Source organism: Azolla caroliniana, unplaced genomic scaffold (genome assembly GCF_043228905.1).
Source record: "Azolla caroliniana isolate FFs.n. ecotype wild unplaced genomic scaffold, voAzoCaro1.0.p SCAF_11, whole genome shotgun sequence".
In the NCBI taxonomy this organism is placed as follows: Eukaryota; Viridiplantae; Streptophyta; class Polypodiopsida; order Salviniales; family Salviniaceae; genus Azolla; species Azolla caroliniana.
Window position 1 is genome coordinate 10664475 of NW_028230446.1, and position 22128 is coordinate 10686602.

Below are 22128 nucleotides of genomic sequence, written 5' to 3' on the forward strand. Positions count from 1 at the left end.
CCATCTACAATGCTTGACTTTATTGATTTTTCCTCATACTCTCATGTCTTCTTAACATGCAAATCCCACTAGGCTAGTGTGGTGTCGATTTTTTCACCTCCCGCAATTCGTAAAACTTTTTTTTGTTCAGATGTTTTGTAGAGAGCTCCAATTCACAACTAAGAATTCCACAATGATTCTCGTAAAATTTGTGAGACATTCACATGAAGAAGAGCCAGCTTCAATATGAACAACCAAGTTTCTTAAAATGAGTCTCCAAAGTCCATCAAAGTGAGGGTTTGAAGTTTCAAGTAACCAACAAAGAGTTAAATGAGCATGGCAAAGCTAGCTAGGGACTTGAATGAGGCTCATCAAGAACTCCAATAAGGCTTGTGACAAGTTATGTCCAACCACTTGACTCCTATTGCATTTGTACAATTGTAGTTCTCAATTACATGAATTTTATTGTTTGCCTCATCTACATGCAAAATAGGTACATCCACATTGGTCCTAATCGTGATTATGTGGGTAGCAACATCAAAGGGAGTAAAATTGTGCAAGGGGAGACATTTGCAATGATTGAGTTAACATTTCCTATAATTTTCTTTAATGGGGTCTTCACACAACATAGGCCATTTAACAAAAGAAGGAAGCACCACAATGTCATACAAGGTCAAAATTTAAAGCAAAGCATTGAAATGTACATTACCCATAATTTGTAATTTATAAGGTGAATGCTGATTAAACAAGCAAAGTTGTTTGATTTTTTTGATCAATTATTTTACAATGTAGCCCTATCAATCTCACCTTATAATTACTATAATTACATTTTGAGAAGGCTGGTGAGTAATCAATGAACAAAATAGTCTAATTTTCCACTATGTTGTGACTTTCTCATATACAAATTATCTACAAATTACTTTGTGATTGATAATTAATTTGTTAATGCATCATCTAGCAATATCCATGTTATAAATTCTATAACGATGATTAATCTAGGATTTTATGTTATGTATGATCAAGCAATCTACTATGACCATGCTAAGATGTTTATTACATTTTGGTTCTCTTTTAGGAATCAAAACCTTTTATGCTAATGGTAACATTGGCCAACAACTTTGAATTATAGCTTATTTGACTCCCATAGCAAATTACTCATATGATCTAGATGCGTTTCATTCCGTCATTTTCTTCCAATAACTCTATTGCGCTAATAGTTATAAGCCATTGCTTGAGGTATCCTTTTGCCCATGTGTTGTAAAGATGAATGCCCCTATACTATCTTTACGACATATACAGACTTCAATATCTTGAAATTTTGGGAACCAAATGAACAAAAAACATTAACCATCTTCATGGAAAAAGAATAAAGGCATGGGAAAATTATCTGTACACAGTTTATTTGGCCCAAATTTAAGCATTTATCTTTTGTTTTCTTTCCCTTAATACATCAGCTTGAGTTACACACAAGATCCTGCAACATGATCAAGGTTATATATTTTCAATCGGCTTTAATTGATCTCGAACGGGATTTTTATTGAGAAAGAGTAAAGAGAAATACCTCATTTTACTGCACCAAAGAGTTCTTTGACAGATTTGGCCGGTGCATCTATGCGCGATACAATCTCCACAACTTTGAACGAAGCTTCCGGATACTTCAGAGCTTCGACAGCAACATGGGCAACAGAATCTCGTGAAATGGAGCCCTCGTAAAGTGTATCCTGGGAAACCAATGTGATTGAGATAATATTATGATAGCAAGCTTCCCAACTTCATCATTCAGAATCAAAGAGTTTGCCAACAATATCACCATGGAACTCTGCAAACCTCACTTTTTTTTTGTTAGTTCAAAGTATGTGTTGAAGTTACAGAAGTATTTGTTACCTCTGGTGACATAACAATGTTGCCTTTAGGTGGGTCATTCGTTAAACCTCCAGGTCTTATGATTGTATAATCAATGCCAGAACTTCGTATGTAATTCTCCGCTTGCAACTTGGCGATAAGTGTTAATCCAAGTAAATTGAGTACCACATATGCAGGATTCAAAATTTGGCCCATGGAAGCACCATTTACCAAGATTGAGCTAATCAAAATAAACCTTTTTATTCCATTCTTCTTGCAAGCATCAACCAGATTAACTGTTCCAAAGTTGTCAACCTGACGTATTGCATATACAAGGACCACCATGCATAGGTAAGCACAATATTTAACAAAACACAGAGAGAAGAGAAAACGTGAAAGTTGTCTCTCATGATAATATATTATGTGTATAACACTCTCACATAGATTCTAGTAGCAACTCAATCATGCACCTGTTTGCACACATACAGGAACATAGAAGATTGCATGCACATAGTCTTATAATACACGTGAATATCGGATCAAATAACAATAAGAAATCCAGTATAATGATGACAGAATACAAGCCACAAAACGCATAGAGAAGGAAAATATGAAAGTTATCTCCCATGATAGTAGTATGCCTAGAGCACTCACACAAATAGCTTCTAGTAAGCACTCAATCATACACTTGCTTGCACACATACAGGGTGTAGAAAAGTGCAACCATACATTCATGTATATATCAATCAAATAACAGTAAGAAATCCAGTATAATGATGATATAATACAAACCAAATTATTGGACACAGAATCATTCAGGGCTTTGATTACTCTCATATTTTCTCAAATGCCCTGAGACACCATACGGAAGATTTCAATGTTGTTGAGTACTTAGGCATGATGAACTTCCACAAAACAAAGAGTTTTGCCAAGAATGGCTTTCTCTTAAAACTTGAAGAATGTCGAATGCATTTAAATTCCTTCATATCAGCACAACACTATCCATGGGTTGCTATACATATCATTGAGGCAGACATGTACCTTCTTCAGGATCTCCTTGTTATCTATTATTTTATATTAACCTAGGCATAGAACATGGTGACAAAACAAAACAAATATCACCTTCCAAGGAGCAAATAGGTCAAGAGAACGATTATATCCAGTTGCACATATAACAGTCTCCACATTTCCAATTGCTAGTGCTAGTTTCTCAGCACCCTCTGTAACATCCGCTTCTACCTGTGCACATACATTGTAAAGCAACAAGAAGTATATGACACATATTTACTTATATGAAACACCTTTAAGTTGAGAATAATCTATATTTGTGATTTTCTTTCTGAAAAAACCTGATTTGCAAACAAATTTTCTGCTAGCCATCAATCGTGTTTCCATTTTCATGTGTAGAATAATACAAATTTATGGGAAAACAGGAGTTAACTGAGGATTTAAACACTATTAATTCAAAAGCGCCCAATAGATTTAAAAAAATACAAGCTTTGCTTCAAAAATCCTCGACAGTCCAATGCCTCTTCATTAGCTGGAATCTTAGTTGATGCCATTATAAAAATAAAATGGTAAACCTCTGAAACTTTACCTCATTTTGTGAGCAAGAAGCACACAATAGCGCCAAATCAAATGTTTAAAAATGAATATGATTATGATTACTTACACACATTATACACAATTTATATTGCACGGCATGCAAATTAGAATGAAGCAGAAAAATGTGATTGCTTGCAAATTCAACACAAATGTGGTTATATGCAAAGAAAAGGAAGGATTTGGATGTGGTAACTTACAAGTTCAACATTGGCATTGGTTGGAAGGATGTTAGAAGCGGTCTTGAGGTCTCGAACCCCTGCTCGCACTTTATATCCACAAGAAAGCAGCTCTTTCACGATACGTTTTCCGGTATTTCCACTCGCCCCTGCAACAAACACTCTTCTGGTACCTGTTTCTTCTTCTGGTGCATTGTCCTGGATGTACAGTTCAAGCGAAGTAATACAATGAAGGGCAATATGAAGCAAGAATGCATTCAGAGAGTCAAAAATACAAAGGGAGAAAGAAAGAAAGAAAAATACATTCAAGAAGCTAAAGAAAGATAATGCATACAAGAGAAGCTAAAGAGAGACAGGAAAACATGCTCTTGATTTTGTGTCTCCATATCGTTCACTGTAGCCCCCCAACTAGAGAGAGAGAGAGAGAGAGAGAGAGAGAGAGAGAGATTGAGATAAGCTAAAGAATATAGAAATACATGCATTAAGAGAACATATGGAGCATGAAAATTCCGGTGAGCCAGAACGAAGACAGGACGAAAACGAATGAATAAAAGAAGAAAGAAGAAAGGGCAGAAGCACAGAAAGACATAGATTCACAAGAGAAGGTGAATGTTAAGGAAAGACAGAAAAGGGAAGAGCCAGTGAGCTTTAGTAGAATACCTTGACAGAGGCTCTTGCAAAAGCAGATTGCCGAGGAATGAATGCAGAAGAGGTGTAGAAGGTTCCATGGAATGGCAGGAGCAAAGACTTCATCATCACCACTATCTCATCTCCGAGGCTCCTCTGTGTTCTTTCTGTTTCTTTTATATATATATATATATATGAAATGAATCTGAGGTGAGAAAGAAGGAAAGAAGAAGAGTGTAGAGTAGAAGGAATGGCACTCAAGACAAAAATTATGGAGACCAAAGAAAGGCTCTTCTGAGTTCACCGATCCGGGAGTTCTCGAATGGACAGGCAAGGCAGGGCGATTAATCTACACTTGACTTCACATATGGACAGGCAAGGCAAGGCGATGTTGAGAGACCAAAGAAAGACTCTTGTGAGTTCACCGATTCGGAGTTCAGGAATGGATAGGCAAGGCAGGGCGATGAATCTACACTTGACTTCACATATGGACAGGCAAGGCAGAGCGATGAATCTACACTAACTTCACATATGGCTAGGCAGGGTCATGATGAGTCCATGATCTCATCGTCTTGCCTATCATGTCCATTCGAGACGGAAAGCTCAATCAGCTATGCACACGAACTTCATGTCCTACTCGAAATTCACCGATTTTATACCACATTATTGAGTTGCCCCTACGAGCTCAACTCCAAATCCACCTTTCCTTGTAACGGGTGTAGCGTCCATGGGAACTATAGATTCCTTGAGCCCGACGATGACCTCCATCTCTCCGATTGTCATGGAATGTGTCGGTGCCGAGATATTGAAATGTGAATGTTATACCCAATATGCAGTCATTATGGGAGTAACAGATTCTTTGTTGACATTGAATCAACAGGCATTCAACCTAATGAATACTTTACCGAATATTCTGGAACCAATGTTATGACCTGAAATATGCACTATTAGTTGGCCCTTGGATGGATGGTGGAAGGAGAGAATGCATAGTTGTTTGCCACAAGGATAAACCATCATTATTACACATAGTTTTGGAACTAGCAGTTATAGACAATAAGACTTTTTTTACCAAGGTTAAGAAAATGAGAGCATCTACATGAAAACATGCTCTATCTTGCAAAGTTCTTAATGTTATCTCATACAATACACGACATTTCTTGCATATCCTTGAGAAAATTTTGTGTTCTCTCTATTTCATCTTGATGAATAATCAATATTGATAAGGGCTTGTGGCTAAAAACCGTACATCAACATAAAAGAGTTATATCTAGTTGGAGTATGTTTAGAACGATTACAAGGTAACTCTAACAAGTGGAGACATTTCTCCCATTTTGTCAGCTTCTTTCCACATAGGCTTGAAGCGTATTGTTAATAATTAGGTGATTAACTACGGGTTAATTAGTACCTAAATATGTGATTAGTTGATAAGCGGAAGATTAAGTGATATGTGTGTCTATGTGTGTGAGAGGAAGAGAGAGAGAGAGAGAGAGAGAGAGAGAGAGAGAGAGAGAGAGACACACACACACACACACACACACTTATGAACAACACAAGATGGGGGATGAGTAAGTATATTAAATTAGCATTATCATCATCCCCCATCTTGTGTTATTCATAAGTGTATCTCTCTCTCTCTCTCTCTCTCTCTCTCTCTCTCTCTCTCACACACACACACACACACACACACACACATATCACTTAATCTTCCGCTTATCAACTAATCATATAATTAGGTACTAATTAACCCATAGTTAATCACCTAATTATTAACATGGTATCAGAGCGTGTGGTTTAGAAAATCCACTAAGCCCACCCGACTCTGTGATTGTGTGTTCAAGACGCCGACGACAAAATCCAGCTATCAGCTACCGTAGTGCCGCTACGTAGCACGTGTACGTGATCGAAGGAAGAAAAGCAAAAGAAGAGAAGACACTACAATCAACATGAACACACAAATGGGTAGCTCGCTCCCTAGTGAAAAGCTAGACCGGAGCAATTATTCATCTTGGGAGTACAAGATGACCCAATACCTCGTCAACCAAGGGTATTGGAGCTACCTCAACAACGCACAAGAAAATCGACCCGACCCAAAGAATGCCGACTACGCAACATGGGAGCAAGCGGCTAGTCGAGTCATGTATTGCTTGGCAACATGTGTCCAAGACCACATGCTTAGCAATATTCGAGACGCCAAAACGCCTAAAGAAGCATGGGTGAACTTAAAGAAAATGTTCGCCGCCAACACAACTGCCCGAAAGCTTCAACTCCGACAAGAGTTGAACAACATTCGGCAAAAAGACATGTTTGTGTCGGACTACACCACCAAGATCAAGAGCATTTGTGACTCGCTTGGCTCCATCAAAATAAACGTCGACGAAGACGAGATGAATCGGAAAAACAAACCGGTTTCATCCATATTGTAAGCATTGTTAGGATCATACTCATTGACTATAGCATAAAGCTTTTCCAAAGAAGCCAACAATTCAAGGTCATTTCTATCAACTACCCCTCCTTCCCCATATAAATTAATAGTATTCAAACATTGACGATGACGAAATTTCCTAAACCAGCCCCAAGTTGCTTTGAAGTCATTGTCAGAAATATTCATTTCTGATGCCAATCATCGAGCCTTCTCCATAATAACGGATGGAGGAATGCAATTGACAATCGATGAGATGCATCAATCCTAGCATACAAGTATTCCTCTAATTCAGGATATGTTCCTTTTGATCCTCTAAAAGTTGTTTTTCTTGCATTGTGATCTTTTTGTTGAGCACGCAATCGTATCTCATCTTTCTTCTTGATCAAACTTCTAATACCGGATTCACTTACACCAAATTGTCTACCTATGTTACGAAGAGAAGGAAATGATGGTTGTTCCAATAACTCCAAATTTTGTAGCCTTTGTTCATCATTCAAACGAAGTCCAACACCTCGCTTATGGGTTAAATTCATCTCTGTAATATGCAATGCTAATTAGCTAAATTCACCTCAATATTTCGTTCCCTATATGCTTGGGTGGCCTCGCACAATGATTCGACTCGTTGAGGATGGCAATCTTGGCTAGGGAAAACCCTCCTTCATTCTTTGACCTCCAATCAATGCTATTGGTCGAAGAGAACCACGTCCGAACCAAAAGAAAGACGTCGAAAGGACAAATGTTCTTCTCGAATTCGGACGGTGGCTGACGAGGAGGTCACAGCGGTAGAAGAGGTCAATTCGACCCATCACACGAAGGGAACTCAAACCTTCACGGAAGCCATCGAGGAACCTTCAGAAGAAGGGGGGAGCTTCCACACCGAACATGGTCGGCAAACGAGGCCCGCAACTTGCAATTATTGCGGCAAAATCGGCCACTACGAGTCAGAGTGTCGGAAAAAGAGAAGTGAGTCGACTTCAACAAGTCGACAACTCACAAACTACGCATCGAACTCCAACTACGAAAATCGTAGTGGAATGTTCACGAATCACGCATCGAATTCCGACTACGACGATCATAGTGAAATGTTTACAAAGTACGCCACAAATTCCGACTACGGCAACCGTGGTGGAATGTTCGTAATGAGGCATAGAACGAACTCTATGACGGCCTCCAACTCCACAAGCACCTCCAACTTGGAAGACGTGTGGTTCGTCAATTCCGGCGCCTCACATCACATGACATCTCACAAAGAGTGGTTTCGTGGTTTATGAACGCTGGATCGACCTGACTACATAGAGATGGGAGACGACACCACGCATCCCATTCGGCACATCGGAACCGTTCCATTCGGCAACGATGGCAAGAACAATTGCATCAAGAATGTCTTGCATGTGCCCACGATAACGACGAATTTGGTCTCGGTAGGCCAAATCATGGAGCAAGGAATGGAAGTTCGCTTCAACAAAGAAAGATGCTTCATCGAGAAAGATGGCCAACTCATAGCGAAGGGGCGGAGAGACGGTCGAATGTTCATCCTTGATTCAAACGAGGTGAAATCGGCAATGTATGCTAAAGGTCTCAAAACTGAGACAAGTATCGAGTTGTGGCACAAGAGAATCAACCACATAAACTTCCAATGGCTCCGAGCAATGCAAACCAAGGGAGTCGTCATCGGACTTCTAACATTCGAGTCAAAACGAGTTGACCGAGTATGCGAAGCGTGTCAACTCGGCAAACAACTTCGACTCCCATTCCCGAAGGAGAGCCACGCGAGCAAAGGCCTCCTCAACGTTGTCGTAGTGTATTTCGTACACTACGTGAAAAAGTAAAAATAATATAACCGATTTAATTACATATAAATAAATAAAATAATATATCAAGATATTTATCACGTACATAGGGCAAGATTCGAACCCTATACCTCCACATAGCCAAACCTCAACTTTACCATTATGCTACCTTATCTTTAATGTTCTACAAATAGATTTAATAACTATAAGTGCTTTATTTGCGCCTACCTTTATTAAAAGGTAAATCATGCATTTTTAGAGTGCGTGAATATTTTATAGAAAAACGCAAGCAACCAAAAAGTGACTCATGCACATCTAGCGTGCATGAGCACTATATTTAGCAAATAAAAGCAAGGATTAGAAAAGCATCACATGCACATTTAGTGTGCATGAACATATTAGAAAAAAGCATGTAGCTATGCTTAGTCTCTCCCATCACTATATAAGGATGGGGAGCACAATGTAATAGGCGTGTGAAATATTTGGAAATTGGATATATTTCCGAAAACACCAACCGATTAATATAATCGTGGGATTCACGAAAATAATATAATCTATACTTGTGGGATTCACAAGTTTCTTATATCTTTCTTTCAATCTAAATACATATTCTTATCTAAATATTGATTAATCGAATAAAATACACTCGTGGGATTCACGAAATTTCTATCTCTCTTTCTAATAATCTATACATTACTAGCCTCATCTCATATTCTTCTTTCTCCTAGTCCAAAACCTCGGTGGTTCCCACCCGACTCACGCAAACGATCCGGAGCCGAAAGGCACGACAACGTCATACACTTGGATGTATGGGGACCAGCTCAAACGCCGACGATCGGCGGATGCCGATACTACGTAACCTTCATCGACGACTACTCCCGCTACATGTGGATCTACCCGATGAAGAAGAAAAGCGAAGTGCTCTCCCACTTCCAAAAGCTCAAGCGTCAAGTCGAAAAAGAAACCGGTCGGCACATTCAATGCCTACGATCGGATGGAGGAAAGGAGTACTTCTTTGACGAATTCACCTCCTACCTCCAAAGTGAAGGCATTCAAAGAGAATTCTCGTGCCGACACACACCCCAACAAAATGGAGTCGCCAAAAGGAAGAATCGACAAATGCTCGAGGTCGCACGTGCCATGATGCATGAAAAGCACATGCCGAATTTCTATTGGGTCGAAGCAGCATCCACGACCGTCTATCTCATGAATCGATGCACCACCAATGGACTCCATGAGCTAACTCCCTACGAGCTCCTTGTCGGAAGGAAGTTGATCCTGTCGCACCTCAAGGTGTTTGAAAGCATTGCGAATGTACGCATCCCGAACCAACACCGAGGGAAGCCTGATGCGAAGTAAGAGGAATGTATCCTCATAGGATACTCATCCGCGAAGAAGGCATACAAGTGCTACAACCCTTCTACCCGAGCGGTTCGAGTAAGTCAAGATGTAGTCTTCAACGAGTCCGCATCTTGGTACGCACCAGAGACAACTTCGACTCCGACTCTACTCGACCCGGAATCCACCGAACAAGAGGTAGAAGATGGAGATCGCTTCGAACACATGTTCGAAGAAAGTTCGATTACGGCAAGGCCTAGTGGGCCACAAGAGCCCCCTCGCGGCCCAGGCACGTCGTGGCCAAGTACGAACTTGGACAAAGGCAAAGGTAAGATGCTCGAATACGAAGTCGACCACCCTGACGACAATGATTCGGATGGATCGGCTCCCTCATTAGACAGTGAGTTTGGTGTACCCATCATGCGTACACCCGGAGTAAAGAAGGCGCTCACATCGGCGAGCGAAAAACTTCGACACTCTTCTAGAGAGAAGAATCTCGTCACTCGGCTCAGCTACAATGAGTATATGGCCCATCATTACACCTTCGCAATGAAGGTAGCGGTTGAACAAGAGCCTGAGAGCTCTACAGAAGTAGTTTGTAACCCGTGATGGGTGAAAGCACTCGGCCAATTTTGCACAAGCCTTCACCACAGGCTTGAGGGGGAGGAACCGAAACTGCCACAAAGAAGTCAACGCTGAAAGAAACAATACCGACCATCCAAAGCCGAAGCCGATTCAACCGAATCGACGATCGTGCTTGAGCTTGAGGGGGCGTGTTGAGAGATCAAGCTCGTCAACATTTCTAACTAGATTCTATCTAGGTAACTACGAAGTTACACGGTTGACTAACTAACTAAACTAAGTTGAGCTTGATCTCTCAACACATATCTTCAATTATTTGGTTAACACATTTATTTTGTCCATTACATTACTAATAATATGAGGAACTTGTGCTCAAAGTGGTTTCCGCCTTTTGAAAGACTTGGGTTCAAATCAAATAGTATACTGACTACATCCATCGGTAACATGTAAAATTGGAATATCTTGACAAAAAACTTGTAAGCCAATTCATGAGTTGTTATTGTGATTTTAGTTGGTATAAACCTCACTAGTTTTGTAAGTTGATTGATAACAATTCATGTAGAGTCATGACATCTTTTTGTTCAATGTAGGTTAACAATAATAACAATAAACCCCATACATTAACTTTACGCCACTCAACCCTAATAGTTGTTACTTTGTTAAAGCTTTGCTTTATGATTTTATATAGAAAAACAAACAAAGATGCTAAGGATAATGTAAAACAGAATGTTGTGGAGGTGGTGATGGAGACCAAGTCCATGTTGGCAACATTTCACTGGTTTTATAGATTGCGGAGTTAATTTGTATTTCACTAGTAAACTTCCTTTGGTATTAAGGATTAAGCAATGGTTGAATTCATTCATAATGCCTAATTGTGTTGATCATGTACATGTGAACCCAAAGAGGTTTCTATGATGTGTTTTTTCGATCATTAGAACATTGTATTGCTTTGATGGGAAAGGTACCAATCCTTTTTTATAAAAGGTTAGTGCATATGATTAAATGGGTTCTTGTGGTCAATTAAAAAGATTTATTGAAATAACAATGTGCAAATTGGTAATTCTTGATTATAGTAATACATTTTTTTTAGAATTGTTACAAGAATTGATGCCTCAAATTGGTAAACTTTTGGTTGATCCCCATTTTAATTATTTAAAGAAATGTAGATTTTGCATGTCATGGGACACAAGTTGCAAGCTTCATAAGGAGAATTTTGCAAGACATTGTTAAAAATGTGGTCAATTGGGGCATTTTATGGTTATCATGGCAAACCATACCAAAAAAATATATGTTAGAGAAAAAGATAACGAATATGTTTAGAATAATATTATCTTATCAATGGTTTATACGGTCATGGATGAGGGACATGTCATGGGTTAGAGTGAGATTCTTAAGTTCAAGGTCATGGAGGTGTTGGTGAGGATAGTAGAGTACATACTAGTGTAGAACCAAATGTTGTTGAAGAACAATAGTGGCATTAAGTGCAATATAATATAAAAGGGAAGGGTGTTGCCAAACAAAGGGACAGAATAAGTACTAATGGTAATGCATTACCAAAAGGTAATGGGAGAATGAAGGAGGGGTTTAAGAGAAATTTGTGGCAAAAACAAGTGTGAAATTAGAGATTGTCTAACTAATTAAAGTTTGATTCTTTAGAAGGGTGATGCAACTCAATTTAATAAAGGATTTCATACTCATGGGGCTAGACAACAAAATTCTATGATTGATGTAGTACACACAAATCCTTATGCAGTTCTTAAACAAGTAGTTACTACATTTATGCATACGTTTGCTCGTAAAGAGCAAATTCTTACTAAAGGTGTTCAGTAAGCGTGGTATCATGGAATGTGCGAGGGGCATCTTCTCCTCATAAGAAATATATATCATATAAAAAATATTTATTAACGAATGGGATATTTTATGTGTAGTTGGCCATAAGTTTCATGATTTAGTAAGATCTCTGATACATTTGCATGGATATATCCACATATTATGCAAGCCAATTATCACATCATTATTTGGGTGTAGCCATGATTATTCATGATTTGTTTTGTCCACATATAGTGCATATATGATCCATAGTGATCAAAGTCAAAACCTTTCAATGTTTTGATATGATTTGTAAGAACTTATGCACCCAACATTGCTAATCAACGCATCGAGTTGAGTTTTCTATGTATCCAAGGTTATCAATGGGTCGGACTGGTTTGTTGATGGGTGATTTTAACATGTGATTGCTGAGTTCTTTTGAACAAGTTGTTTGGGACAAGCTTGCATTAGAGGTTTTGAAGTTGGATGTATGGAAATGGTTGCATCAAGATAAGTGTGGATTTATATTTTAAGTCTATATAATATACAGAAACACAAAGTAGGTTGGACCAAATGTATGTTATACACGATGAGTCCTTTTTGCCAGAGATGCTTAATATGTCAATTGTGCAAGAGGTTGTATCCTCAAGATCATTTTTCCATAGGTTTCGTGTTTAATAAATATGTTGTATATATGTACAAAACATTGTTTGATAGGGTCCCTTTGAAGTTTAACTCTTATTTATTGTTTCATTCCTTGTTTGATGCTTGTGTGTGACAAATGTTCTATAGGTTTTCAGAACATGTTAATTCAAGGGGATGGCATGCATGGGATACAATATTTAAAAACATCGAGATATTTAAAAACAGACAGGACACCTAGCTAAGGAGTGTCCTTGTAAGATTGGAAAGGGAAGCTCGGGACCACGACCCTCGGGCAAAGTCGGGACAACCAAGGGTGAAGAAGCTCCTTGGCTACCCGTTAAGAAGAAGGGGAAACTTGGAGGCCTAGGTGCCTCCTCTCCCGCCCTTTTTCATGACCACCCCCTTGAAAGAAGTCCTGCCACCTTGTCACCAGCAAGCGTGGACGAGCAACCCTTGAAACGAGTAAAGATCCTCTCCGGGAGTGCCAAGGCACCCGACCTACAGGTGAGAGCTACCAACAGATTTACACTTCTTCAAGGGTTAGGGGATGGCGACCCAGCAGCGCTGGCAGCAATGTTGTCCCCGTGCGACTCCTCACGCCTTCCCCCGCGGGAGCCCGAACTCGTGTTCTCCACCCCGATGGAGATGCAACCCCAACTTGTACCGTCCACCCCGGAAGAGAAGTTGGCACAGCCCCCCCCTCCCGTTGGAACGTGAATGTGGTAGTGGCCTCAGATTAGTGAAATCGTGGATCCGGACGGGCAAGCTCAAGGACAAAGAAAAGGGTAAGATAGGAAGACCAACACCTGGTTTGGCAACGACTCTGTTAGATAGAAGGGTGCAAGTTGTGCCACCGCTTCGGAGCACAAATGTATCGCGGGATCTATTTGAAGCGGGTCGGGAACGACCGGCTGAGAATCTTGTAGGGGATTTGCAGCCTGCAGTGGAGACCATACCCCCCGAAACAGGTGTTAGTTTGCCCCATGACATGGGGATCGGCCCGAACATGGGCGCCAACGTCACCGTTTTCGGATGAGGATCCTAACGTGGAATGTACAGGGCCTTGGTGGAGGCCGACAACACCAAGAGTGTAGAAGACTTCAGGAGGAGTTGAATCCCCTTAATATAGGGGGCCATATTGACATATTGCTTTTGCAGGAACACCACCTCTCGCAAGAGCGAACTCAGAGCTTAGTAAACCCCTTGTCGGGTGGGTGGACCACATGGTGGTCGGCTGCGCAGGGTGACCTCCACCGAAGAGGAGGGGTCTGCATCTTGATCAGCGATAAGGCCCGATACGAAGTAACATCATCTGGCACGCTGGTGGAGGGTCGGGCCTTATACGTGCTTTTGAAATGGAATCGCCTACAGATTGGGGTGCTAAACATTTATGCCCCTAACTCAGCCCCCGAGAGAGCAATCTTTTGGAGGATGCTAGCAACAACATTACCTAATGTCGAGGCTTGGGTAATGGCAGGTGATTTCAACATGACTGAACACATGGGAGATAGGAAAGGAGGGACCTAGAGGCCTATTTATGGTGCGGAGCTGGATTCATGGGCTTTCCTAATTGGCAAAATCGGGGTGAAGGATACATGGGGCTCTTCCCTTAGGCGAAGCTCACATTCGCTGCACTTTTCTAGAGCCGCCGGGAATGCTAGGGGCGGTAGTCTTGCACGGCTAGACCGCATATACATCAGCTCATCCCTCGAAGAGCTCGGGGGCTCCTTTGCTATCTTGGCAGGCCTTACCTTTTCAGATCATCAGCCGGTGAGACTAGACCTTAACCCACCCAACGATAGCAAGGGCAGTCTCAATGTAAAGATCCCCATAAAGATCATGAAGAGTGAAGAGGTGAAGGCCGGTTTACAGAGTATATGGCAGGACACCATGGGCAGTAAATCAGCCAGCGAAGATCTGCAGAAAAAATTGGCCCTCTCCTCCTCCTTTTTACAACAAGAGACCAAGCGCGCCCTCCAACAGGTTAGAGCCATTGAAACAAAATTAAGGAAGGCCGTTGCGCTGTTACAGGTAGACCCTGGTTGCAAATGGTCTAGAGCTAAACTAGAGGAAGCAAAGATGAAGGTACATGAAAGGACTTTGGAGAAGAACCGAATGTTGTTTCGAAGAAACGCAGCATGGTGGGCTAGAAAAGACGACAAGGCCAACCGACATTTCTTTCACTACAAGGCACCCAAGGGTGGTGGTGGACGTATACACGGGCTGCGAAAACCAGACGGCTCAATAACGGAGGACAAGACTGAGGTTCTGGAAATGGCAACACAATACTATCGTGACCTCCTCGCACCTATGCATGTGCGGCAAAACTCGGAGTTGGCTGATCGAGTGATGTCTTGCATTCACCCCAAGGTAACCCAAGAGATGGAAGTTGTGCTCGATAGTCCCATTTCTCGTTTAGAGCTCTCGGAGGCACTTAGGGGATTGCGAAGGGGTGCATGCTCCGGTCCCGATGGTCTCTCACGAGATTTCTTCGAGATTCATTGGGAATGTGTTATCCCGTCCTTGGAAGCCGGGTTCCAAGAGATTTGGTCCTCAGGAAAGATGCCGATTGGTCTGGCTGAGGGGATGATATATCTCATCCCCAAATCCCAAGAGCGAAGCCTAGAGTTGCGCCAATGGCGTCCAATCACAATCCTTAACACGGCATACAAGATACTCGCTAAAGTCCTAGCTCAGTGATTAGCAAGCTTCTTACCGGACATCATACACGACAATCAAACTGGGTTTGTCAAGAACAGGTGTATCTTTGATAATGTGTTGCTTCTTTGGGAAGCTATGGCATTGGCCGGTCGCTCCGTATCGAGCTCGACTATTCTGATGCTAGACTTCGAGAAGGCCTACGATAGGGTGTTATGGCCCTTTTTGGAAAATGTGATGAGAGCTTTGGGCCTACCTCAAAAATGGAGGAATTGCACTTCTGCACTCTATCGGACAGCTACGAGTAGCGTGCTGATGGCTGGATCTAGGGGACCCGCCTTCCAACTACAACGCTCAGTGAGGCAAGGTTGTCCCCTAGCCCCATATCTCTATCTCTTTATAACCGAGGCTTTCTCCGCCTACTTACAAGCACCAACTAGCGGGCTGCGGGGATTGCCCATCCCCAATGCGACTGAAGATTTGCTGTTATCTGAATATGCCGACGATACGGTTCTTTTCTTGCAAGGTGATGAGGAGAATTTACAACGGGCTGAACATCTTGTCGAGGACTTTTGTCAGGCGGCTGGTGCCAAGATCAATTGGAATAAAACCCAAGGTCTATGGTTCAGCGAACAGGAGACACCAAGATGGCAACCCCATGCCGATTTTACGTGGGTCCCTAGTGGGACGACTTTCAAGTACCTTGGATTTACGATGGGGAGGTCAATCCCCAAGGGAGCGCAATTGGCCCACGTACAAGCCAAAATAAGTAAGAAGCTGAACCAGTGGAGTAGATCAAAATTGTCCTTCGCTGGTAGGGTCCTTGTGGCGAACCAAGTGCTGCTCGCTACCATGTGGCACTCAGTCTCATGCTGGATTATGGACCCTGCAGGTTTGCACGCGATTAAGGCTGCCATTAGGGGGTTTATATGGTCAGGTAAGGACAACCCACGGGCTGCCGCCAGAGTCTCATGGTGTTGGTTAACGCAACCGCGGGTGTTATACATTTTAGGGTTAGGGTTAAGGACGATGATGATTATCAATGACAAAGATAGACATGGCGTAATAGCGAAGATAATGGAGAGTATGATGGTAAGAGAGATTGGCATGAAGATGTTGAGAATCGTTGAGAAGCATTGTGGGGTGGGGGGTGGTGCCTAGAATGGCTCCACCCCCCTCCCAAGGGGGTTCAACGTTGAGGGAGAGAGATAGGAAGAGAGATGACAAGAGAGAGAGAGAGAGATGATTCCCTTTTCATTCATTCCCCATAAGGGGGTTAAATAGTACAAGAGGGGGTAGATACAAAGGGGTGTAAGCCCCCTAGAGCATTCATACTGGACACTCACTCATACCTCCTCGTATCCATCCACATGCACACACGTGTGCATGTGTTCACATATGTATCGACTCACAATTACATTTATGCCCCCTACACATACACAACATTATGATAACATTCGACCCTCGCTCATCACACTTGACTCTCCGTACATCTCGTACGAGGTAACAACGGGCCAAAGGGGGGCTTGGCCTCATAGACCCCTTAATGCAGAGTCGTGCATTGCTGGCTAAAATGGTGGTTCGCTGCCTCCTGCCAGGTAAGGGGTGCTGGAAGGTACTTCTTCGCAACAGGCTGCAAGTAGGGACTCCCAAGTATGGTAGGCCTTGGCCCGACTCCTTGAATTGGTGCTGCACGAGTGGAGTCCCACCCAGGCTGGCTTGCCATCCGGAGGATAGGGTCACGAACTCCATCTTGCGGGCATGGTGCCATATACGACAGCATTTGGTCAAGCACACCCCGGAGACATTGACCGAATGGACTAGACAGCCACTATTCTGGAATCCTCATGTGCAAACGAATGACAACGCGATGCTAGGGCAACTTAAGGGCCTAGCATGGGGAAAGTTGGCACAAACAGGCCTCCTATCTATAGACGATTGGAGACGCATGGCTGATTCAGGAAGAGCCCAAGAGGACCTTTTCCCTCCCCTCAAGGGAGCTACGAAAATGCGGAGACTGATAGCTGAGGCAGTTGACAGGGTTCTGATGGGGGAGGCGAGAGAACATGCATGGTTCGGTCTCTTTGACGAGGCTGGAATGGTCAAGTCGCTAAAGGGCATGAGCGGATCGGGGAGTGATACAGTTTTTGGGGACAGCCAGAGCAGCGGCTCTTGGCACCCAATCCGAGTGGTGGCACAGATTGATAACATCTGGAAGACAGACCCGGATGTTGCTAAGGTGGAACCCCATTGGAGGTTAAGGGTATACGGTTGTCGTCCCCTTGTCGATCTGGATTGGGACCCCGGGGATTTCAGATGGAAACATGACGATAGACTCCACCACTTCTTCGGTTACACCACTAAATTGGGTCGGACTTTGCAACTGCAGCGAGGCGGCCCCCTTCGCAACGGCTAGCGAACATTGGGCATCCCCGATGAGGCGCTCATTGCCTTTTGGAAGGGTCTTTGGCGTCTCCACATGCATGAAAAGATCAAGCTCTTTTGGTGGCAGATCGGTCATAATGTGGTGCCCGTTGGCGAATGGTTAGATAAACGTGGTGGCCCGTTAGGCTGCCCACTGTGCTCTCTACCTATTGAGTCTCTGAGACATTGTTTGTGGGATTGCCCTCAAGCTCAAAAGGTATGGGATAGAGTGACTCGCCTCCTTGTGGCATGTGACGTTGAAGGAACAGCCTCGTGGAGCGCTGCGGCATGGATTGATCACTCGGTCGAAGGGTGGACGGACGCCGTCAATGCGGATAGTTGGTGCTATGTATGCACGAGAGGCAAAATCGTCAAGATCCATTTTGAAAGAGGCTTGCAGCCCGCATCCCCTAGGTTTCCGGAAATCTGGATGTTGATCGCAGGTTTCACCTTGTGGTATATATGGAAAGCGCGTTGCCTCAAGGTCTTCCAAGGTACGGTACGACCCTCGGAGGAAGTGATCATGGACATATGGTTCGCGCTTATCAGCTGCCTACGAGGGCAACTAGAAGAGGTTTGCAGCCACTCCAACGACGTGACCACTGCCCGTTTGCGCTTTTGGCAGAAATGGCGGAACACACCTATGGTGATGCAAGGCGGGAGTGGCCCGAGGTGGAACTACCAGCCCCCACGTTGGTTGTTTCCTATTCACCTGCCACCCTCTCTTCGGTGTAGGCCCCAAGAGCCGACTCGTACGAGGCCACATTGAAGGGCATTGCCTTGGATATAGGTAGCTTCTTACATTAAGTTAGGCCGCAAGGCAATGTAAGTGGCTCATCTTCTTTGGCTTGATCGGAGGAAGTCTCCCCGATGTGTGTATAAATCTCCTTATAGACTCTATGTAATAATCCTTCCTAACTAATGGGAAAGTAGCTTTACTTTGAAAAAAAAAGAAAAAAAAGAAAAAAAACATCGAGATATTCACTATATGCATGGTTTGACTCATAGTATGAACCATACGCACCATACGTGCATTCGCATTCGCATAAGAAAAACACCCTCAAAGAAGGATAAATACCATACTTTTGGATTAACTATTTATTATGAGGTAAATAAGCCAAAAAAATGGAAAATAACAAAAAAAAACATTTTAAAAATGGGAAAAAAACACAAGAATGTTTGAATAACATTCGCATACGAACACGAATTTTACGTACTATGGTTTGACTAATGCTAAAAGATATGTTTTCACATATTCTTATGCGATGCAATGTATTATTGATGTATAATCCACGTGATGAAGAGATTTTGGATCTTTAAGTTCAATTATAGGACATTGTGAAGAAATTGTATTATTAAAGTTAACAGAAGGCAAGACCACGTTAGTTGCTAGAGGGGTTTATGAATAATCAATCTCATATGTTTTTTCAAGGATTAAGACCATCATATGCTCGTTCAAATGTGGTGCAAATTAAGCTAGGAGATGACATTGTTGTGAACACAATCATGGTTATTGAGGTATATATTTCTCATTTTAAGGTTTTGATTAGGCTAGAGTTGATTATTAATGAGGATGTGTTGAAAGAAAGACAAGAGTTTAATAATGTAGTTGGATGTATTGTGAATACATATATTTGTCAAGAGTTGGATAAATTTAAAGAAGTTGAAGTAGAAAAGGTATTGTTATACCTTTCAAATGGTAAAAGTCTTGGTTGGGATGGTATTGCAAATGAAGTCTTTAATAAAATGCTTGTATTCTTAAGAGACCATTCACACAAATGTGTCAACATGTTGGGTTTCTAGTTTCATGCTTGAGAGTTGGAATGTGGGTATAGTAAAATTGATACCAAAGGTACCATCACTTGAGTCATTTCATCAATGGAGGCCTATGTAATTGATGTGAGGGTTGTACAAAGTGTTTGCAAATAAATTATCCAATAAACTTAAGAAATTCTTACCTCACTTTATTCACCCATCTCAATATGGTTTTATTGTGGGCAAAAATATATTAATGTATAGAATGTTCATATGCCTACTGTGAAGTCAATTTTTGTTGTAAGAAAAGACCATGGCAAATACATCGAATATTAAGCTCTATAAGAATAAAGCACAATGTGAAAGGCTCAAGAGTTAAGAGAAGAAGAAAATTGAAGGGATATGAAGTTAGAGGCGTCTTCCAAAAGTAGAAAAAGCAAGAGAAAAGATAGAAGGAAAAAAATGCATAATAAGGCAGAGAAAGTAGGGCAGAGAAAAAAGCTCATAACTTCTGAAACTCTTATCCAAATTTTAAAAAAAATAAATTATAAGAGAGCTTTCTTTATGATAAATTTAGAAACATAAAATAGAAATAATGATACGAAAAATGCATCACATAAACTCGAGCATATGTAAAAGAAAAAAAAGAAAGAAAAAAGCAAGAATAACGCAACTAGAAACCTATAAATATGAGGGTATTCTTAGTAATAGGGGAGAGGATAGATTATCTGCAAGAAGAAGGGAGAAAGAATAAGAGGGTTATAAGAAGTTTAGTAGAAGAAAGGGTGAAGAAGGAAAGACTTTTTTGTCTAATATTATATTTAAGTAGTTATTTGGTTTTTGTTATTGTTAGAGTATAAGAGTATTGTATTCTTTTCTTATTAGTATATTGAAGCCTTCTTGTTTCCTCCTCCTCTCTTCTCTATCATTTTTCTCTATCTCTTCATCACCTACTAATTATGCATCCACATCAAGAAATGATTATGGTTCAATTAGATTTGGAAAAAGCGCATGTTAACTTGCATTTTCTCTCAATATGGGTTTTAGTTCTTGTATGTGTCAACTTATTTTTTTGCTAAGGCAAAATGCAACATCCTTGTGTGATTGTGTGATGCTTAATGGTGGAATTACTCCCAATGTTTATCTTATTAGATCGGTGTAGCAAGGATGTTCATGAAGTCCATTGTTATTTGTTATGGCTACACATCCTCTATTAGTAATGTTATCCAATATTGCAGCTCATGTGATATTGTGGGTTTGCATATTCCTTTAAGAGGACAATGAGTGGCAGAAGCCTTGGTTAGTGATTCTTTTTTGTTTTTAAAATAAAATTTTGAAAGGAGTATGCAAGTTTGGGATCATTTTCCCTTAGCTTCAAGGTTGCATATAAATTGGAGGAAGTCTCACCTTATTTCTTGTACAAAGGGTGGCTTGGAATGTTTGGGATGACAAGGGTTAGCGATTACATGAAGGATCGATTTATCAACATTTGGGGTATCCATTAGGCATCGATGTTGCAAATGCTCAACTAATTGATTGGATTGATAGTAAATTGAAGGACACCATTATGTATTGGAAGTCTCAATTATGGCCATTTCATGTATGATTGAAAGTGGTGCAGTGTATCATGTTACAACAAAATGGGATGTGTACCCAATCATCAAAAATAAAAATAAAATAAAACATAGACAAAAGAGTTATAGTATTGTACAAAAGGTGTTATGGCGTGACATATTCTATAAAGGAAATGACTATGTCCTAGGCCTAGTTTCATTCCCATCTAAGTCTCTTGAAAAGGATCACGAGGTCAAAGGGTTTCGATGTGGGTGTGGCTCGTGGTTCCGATTTAAAAGGTACCTCAACCATAGCTTTTAGGTGGTGCAACTCACATTCTCGTATCTTCTTAATTGCTTCTACACAATGAGTGACTTTGAGGAGGCCTGACATCTGAGAGTGTTTGGTTGTTATTTATTTATTTGCTTCAATGAGGGTGAGGGCGAGTGGTGCAGGTGTGTTGATGCTCATCGTGCCCTCTTGTCCCATGTTGATGAATATTAGAAAGGTTATGGTTAGCATTTTGTAGCTTGTTCTCTTTATGTTGTTTTAGCTCTAAGATACATCTACCTAATTTCTTTATATTTCAGGTATCTAATAGTTTGGAGAGGGTGGGAAGGGTCCTAGCATGTCTTGGTGTTATGCCATTATCACGACGCAAGTTGGACACTTGCATGTAAAGTGATACTCATCGTCTATCTCTATATGGCATAATTTACATATCCGTTCCTCTCATGGGACTCCATTAGCACGACTATTCTCAACGTCAAGTTGGTGAGAAGATACTCTAAGTTGTCCAAATGGCAACCCTTAGTGCATTTGATAAGAACGTATCCACAATATTCTAGCCGTGTAATAAAACTAGACTTAGAGAAGTGCATGAAGTGTTCCTTATATATAGTACAACATTTTAGATCGGAGT

General features: G+C 41.4%; 1 protein-coding gene and 1 long non-coding RNA gene across 2 annotated transcripts in view; both read right to left on the minus strand.

Annotated features, from left to right (window-relative positions):
* Positions 1 to 964: 964 nt before the first annotated feature.
* The window catches only part of LOC147857752 (uncharacterized), a 38276-nt gene continuing 17112 nt past the window's right edge, over positions 965 to 22128 (minus strand). Inside the window, exon 2 of the long non-coding RNA XR_015530527.1 lies at positions 965 to 1261. This is a non-coding gene — a long non-coding RNA (uncharacterized LOC147857752). The remainder of the gene's footprint in view (positions 1262 to 22128) is intronic.
* On the minus strand, positions 1309 to 4407 carry LOC147857753 (NAD(P)-binding Rossmann-fold superfamily protein). Its single transcript, XM_087327799.1, has 6 exons — positions 4263 to 4407; positions 3620 to 3800; positions 2944 to 3056; positions 1864 to 2136; positions 1541 to 1700; positions 1309 to 1453 (listed from the first exon to the last, which is right to left on the minus strand). The coding sequence occupies exons 1-5, from the start codon at positions 4356 to 4358 to the stop codon at positions 1542 to 1544; spliced, it is 822 nt and encodes a 273-aa protein (XP_087183925.1). The 5' UTR covers positions 4359 to 4407; the 3' UTR covers positions 1309 to 1453; position 1541.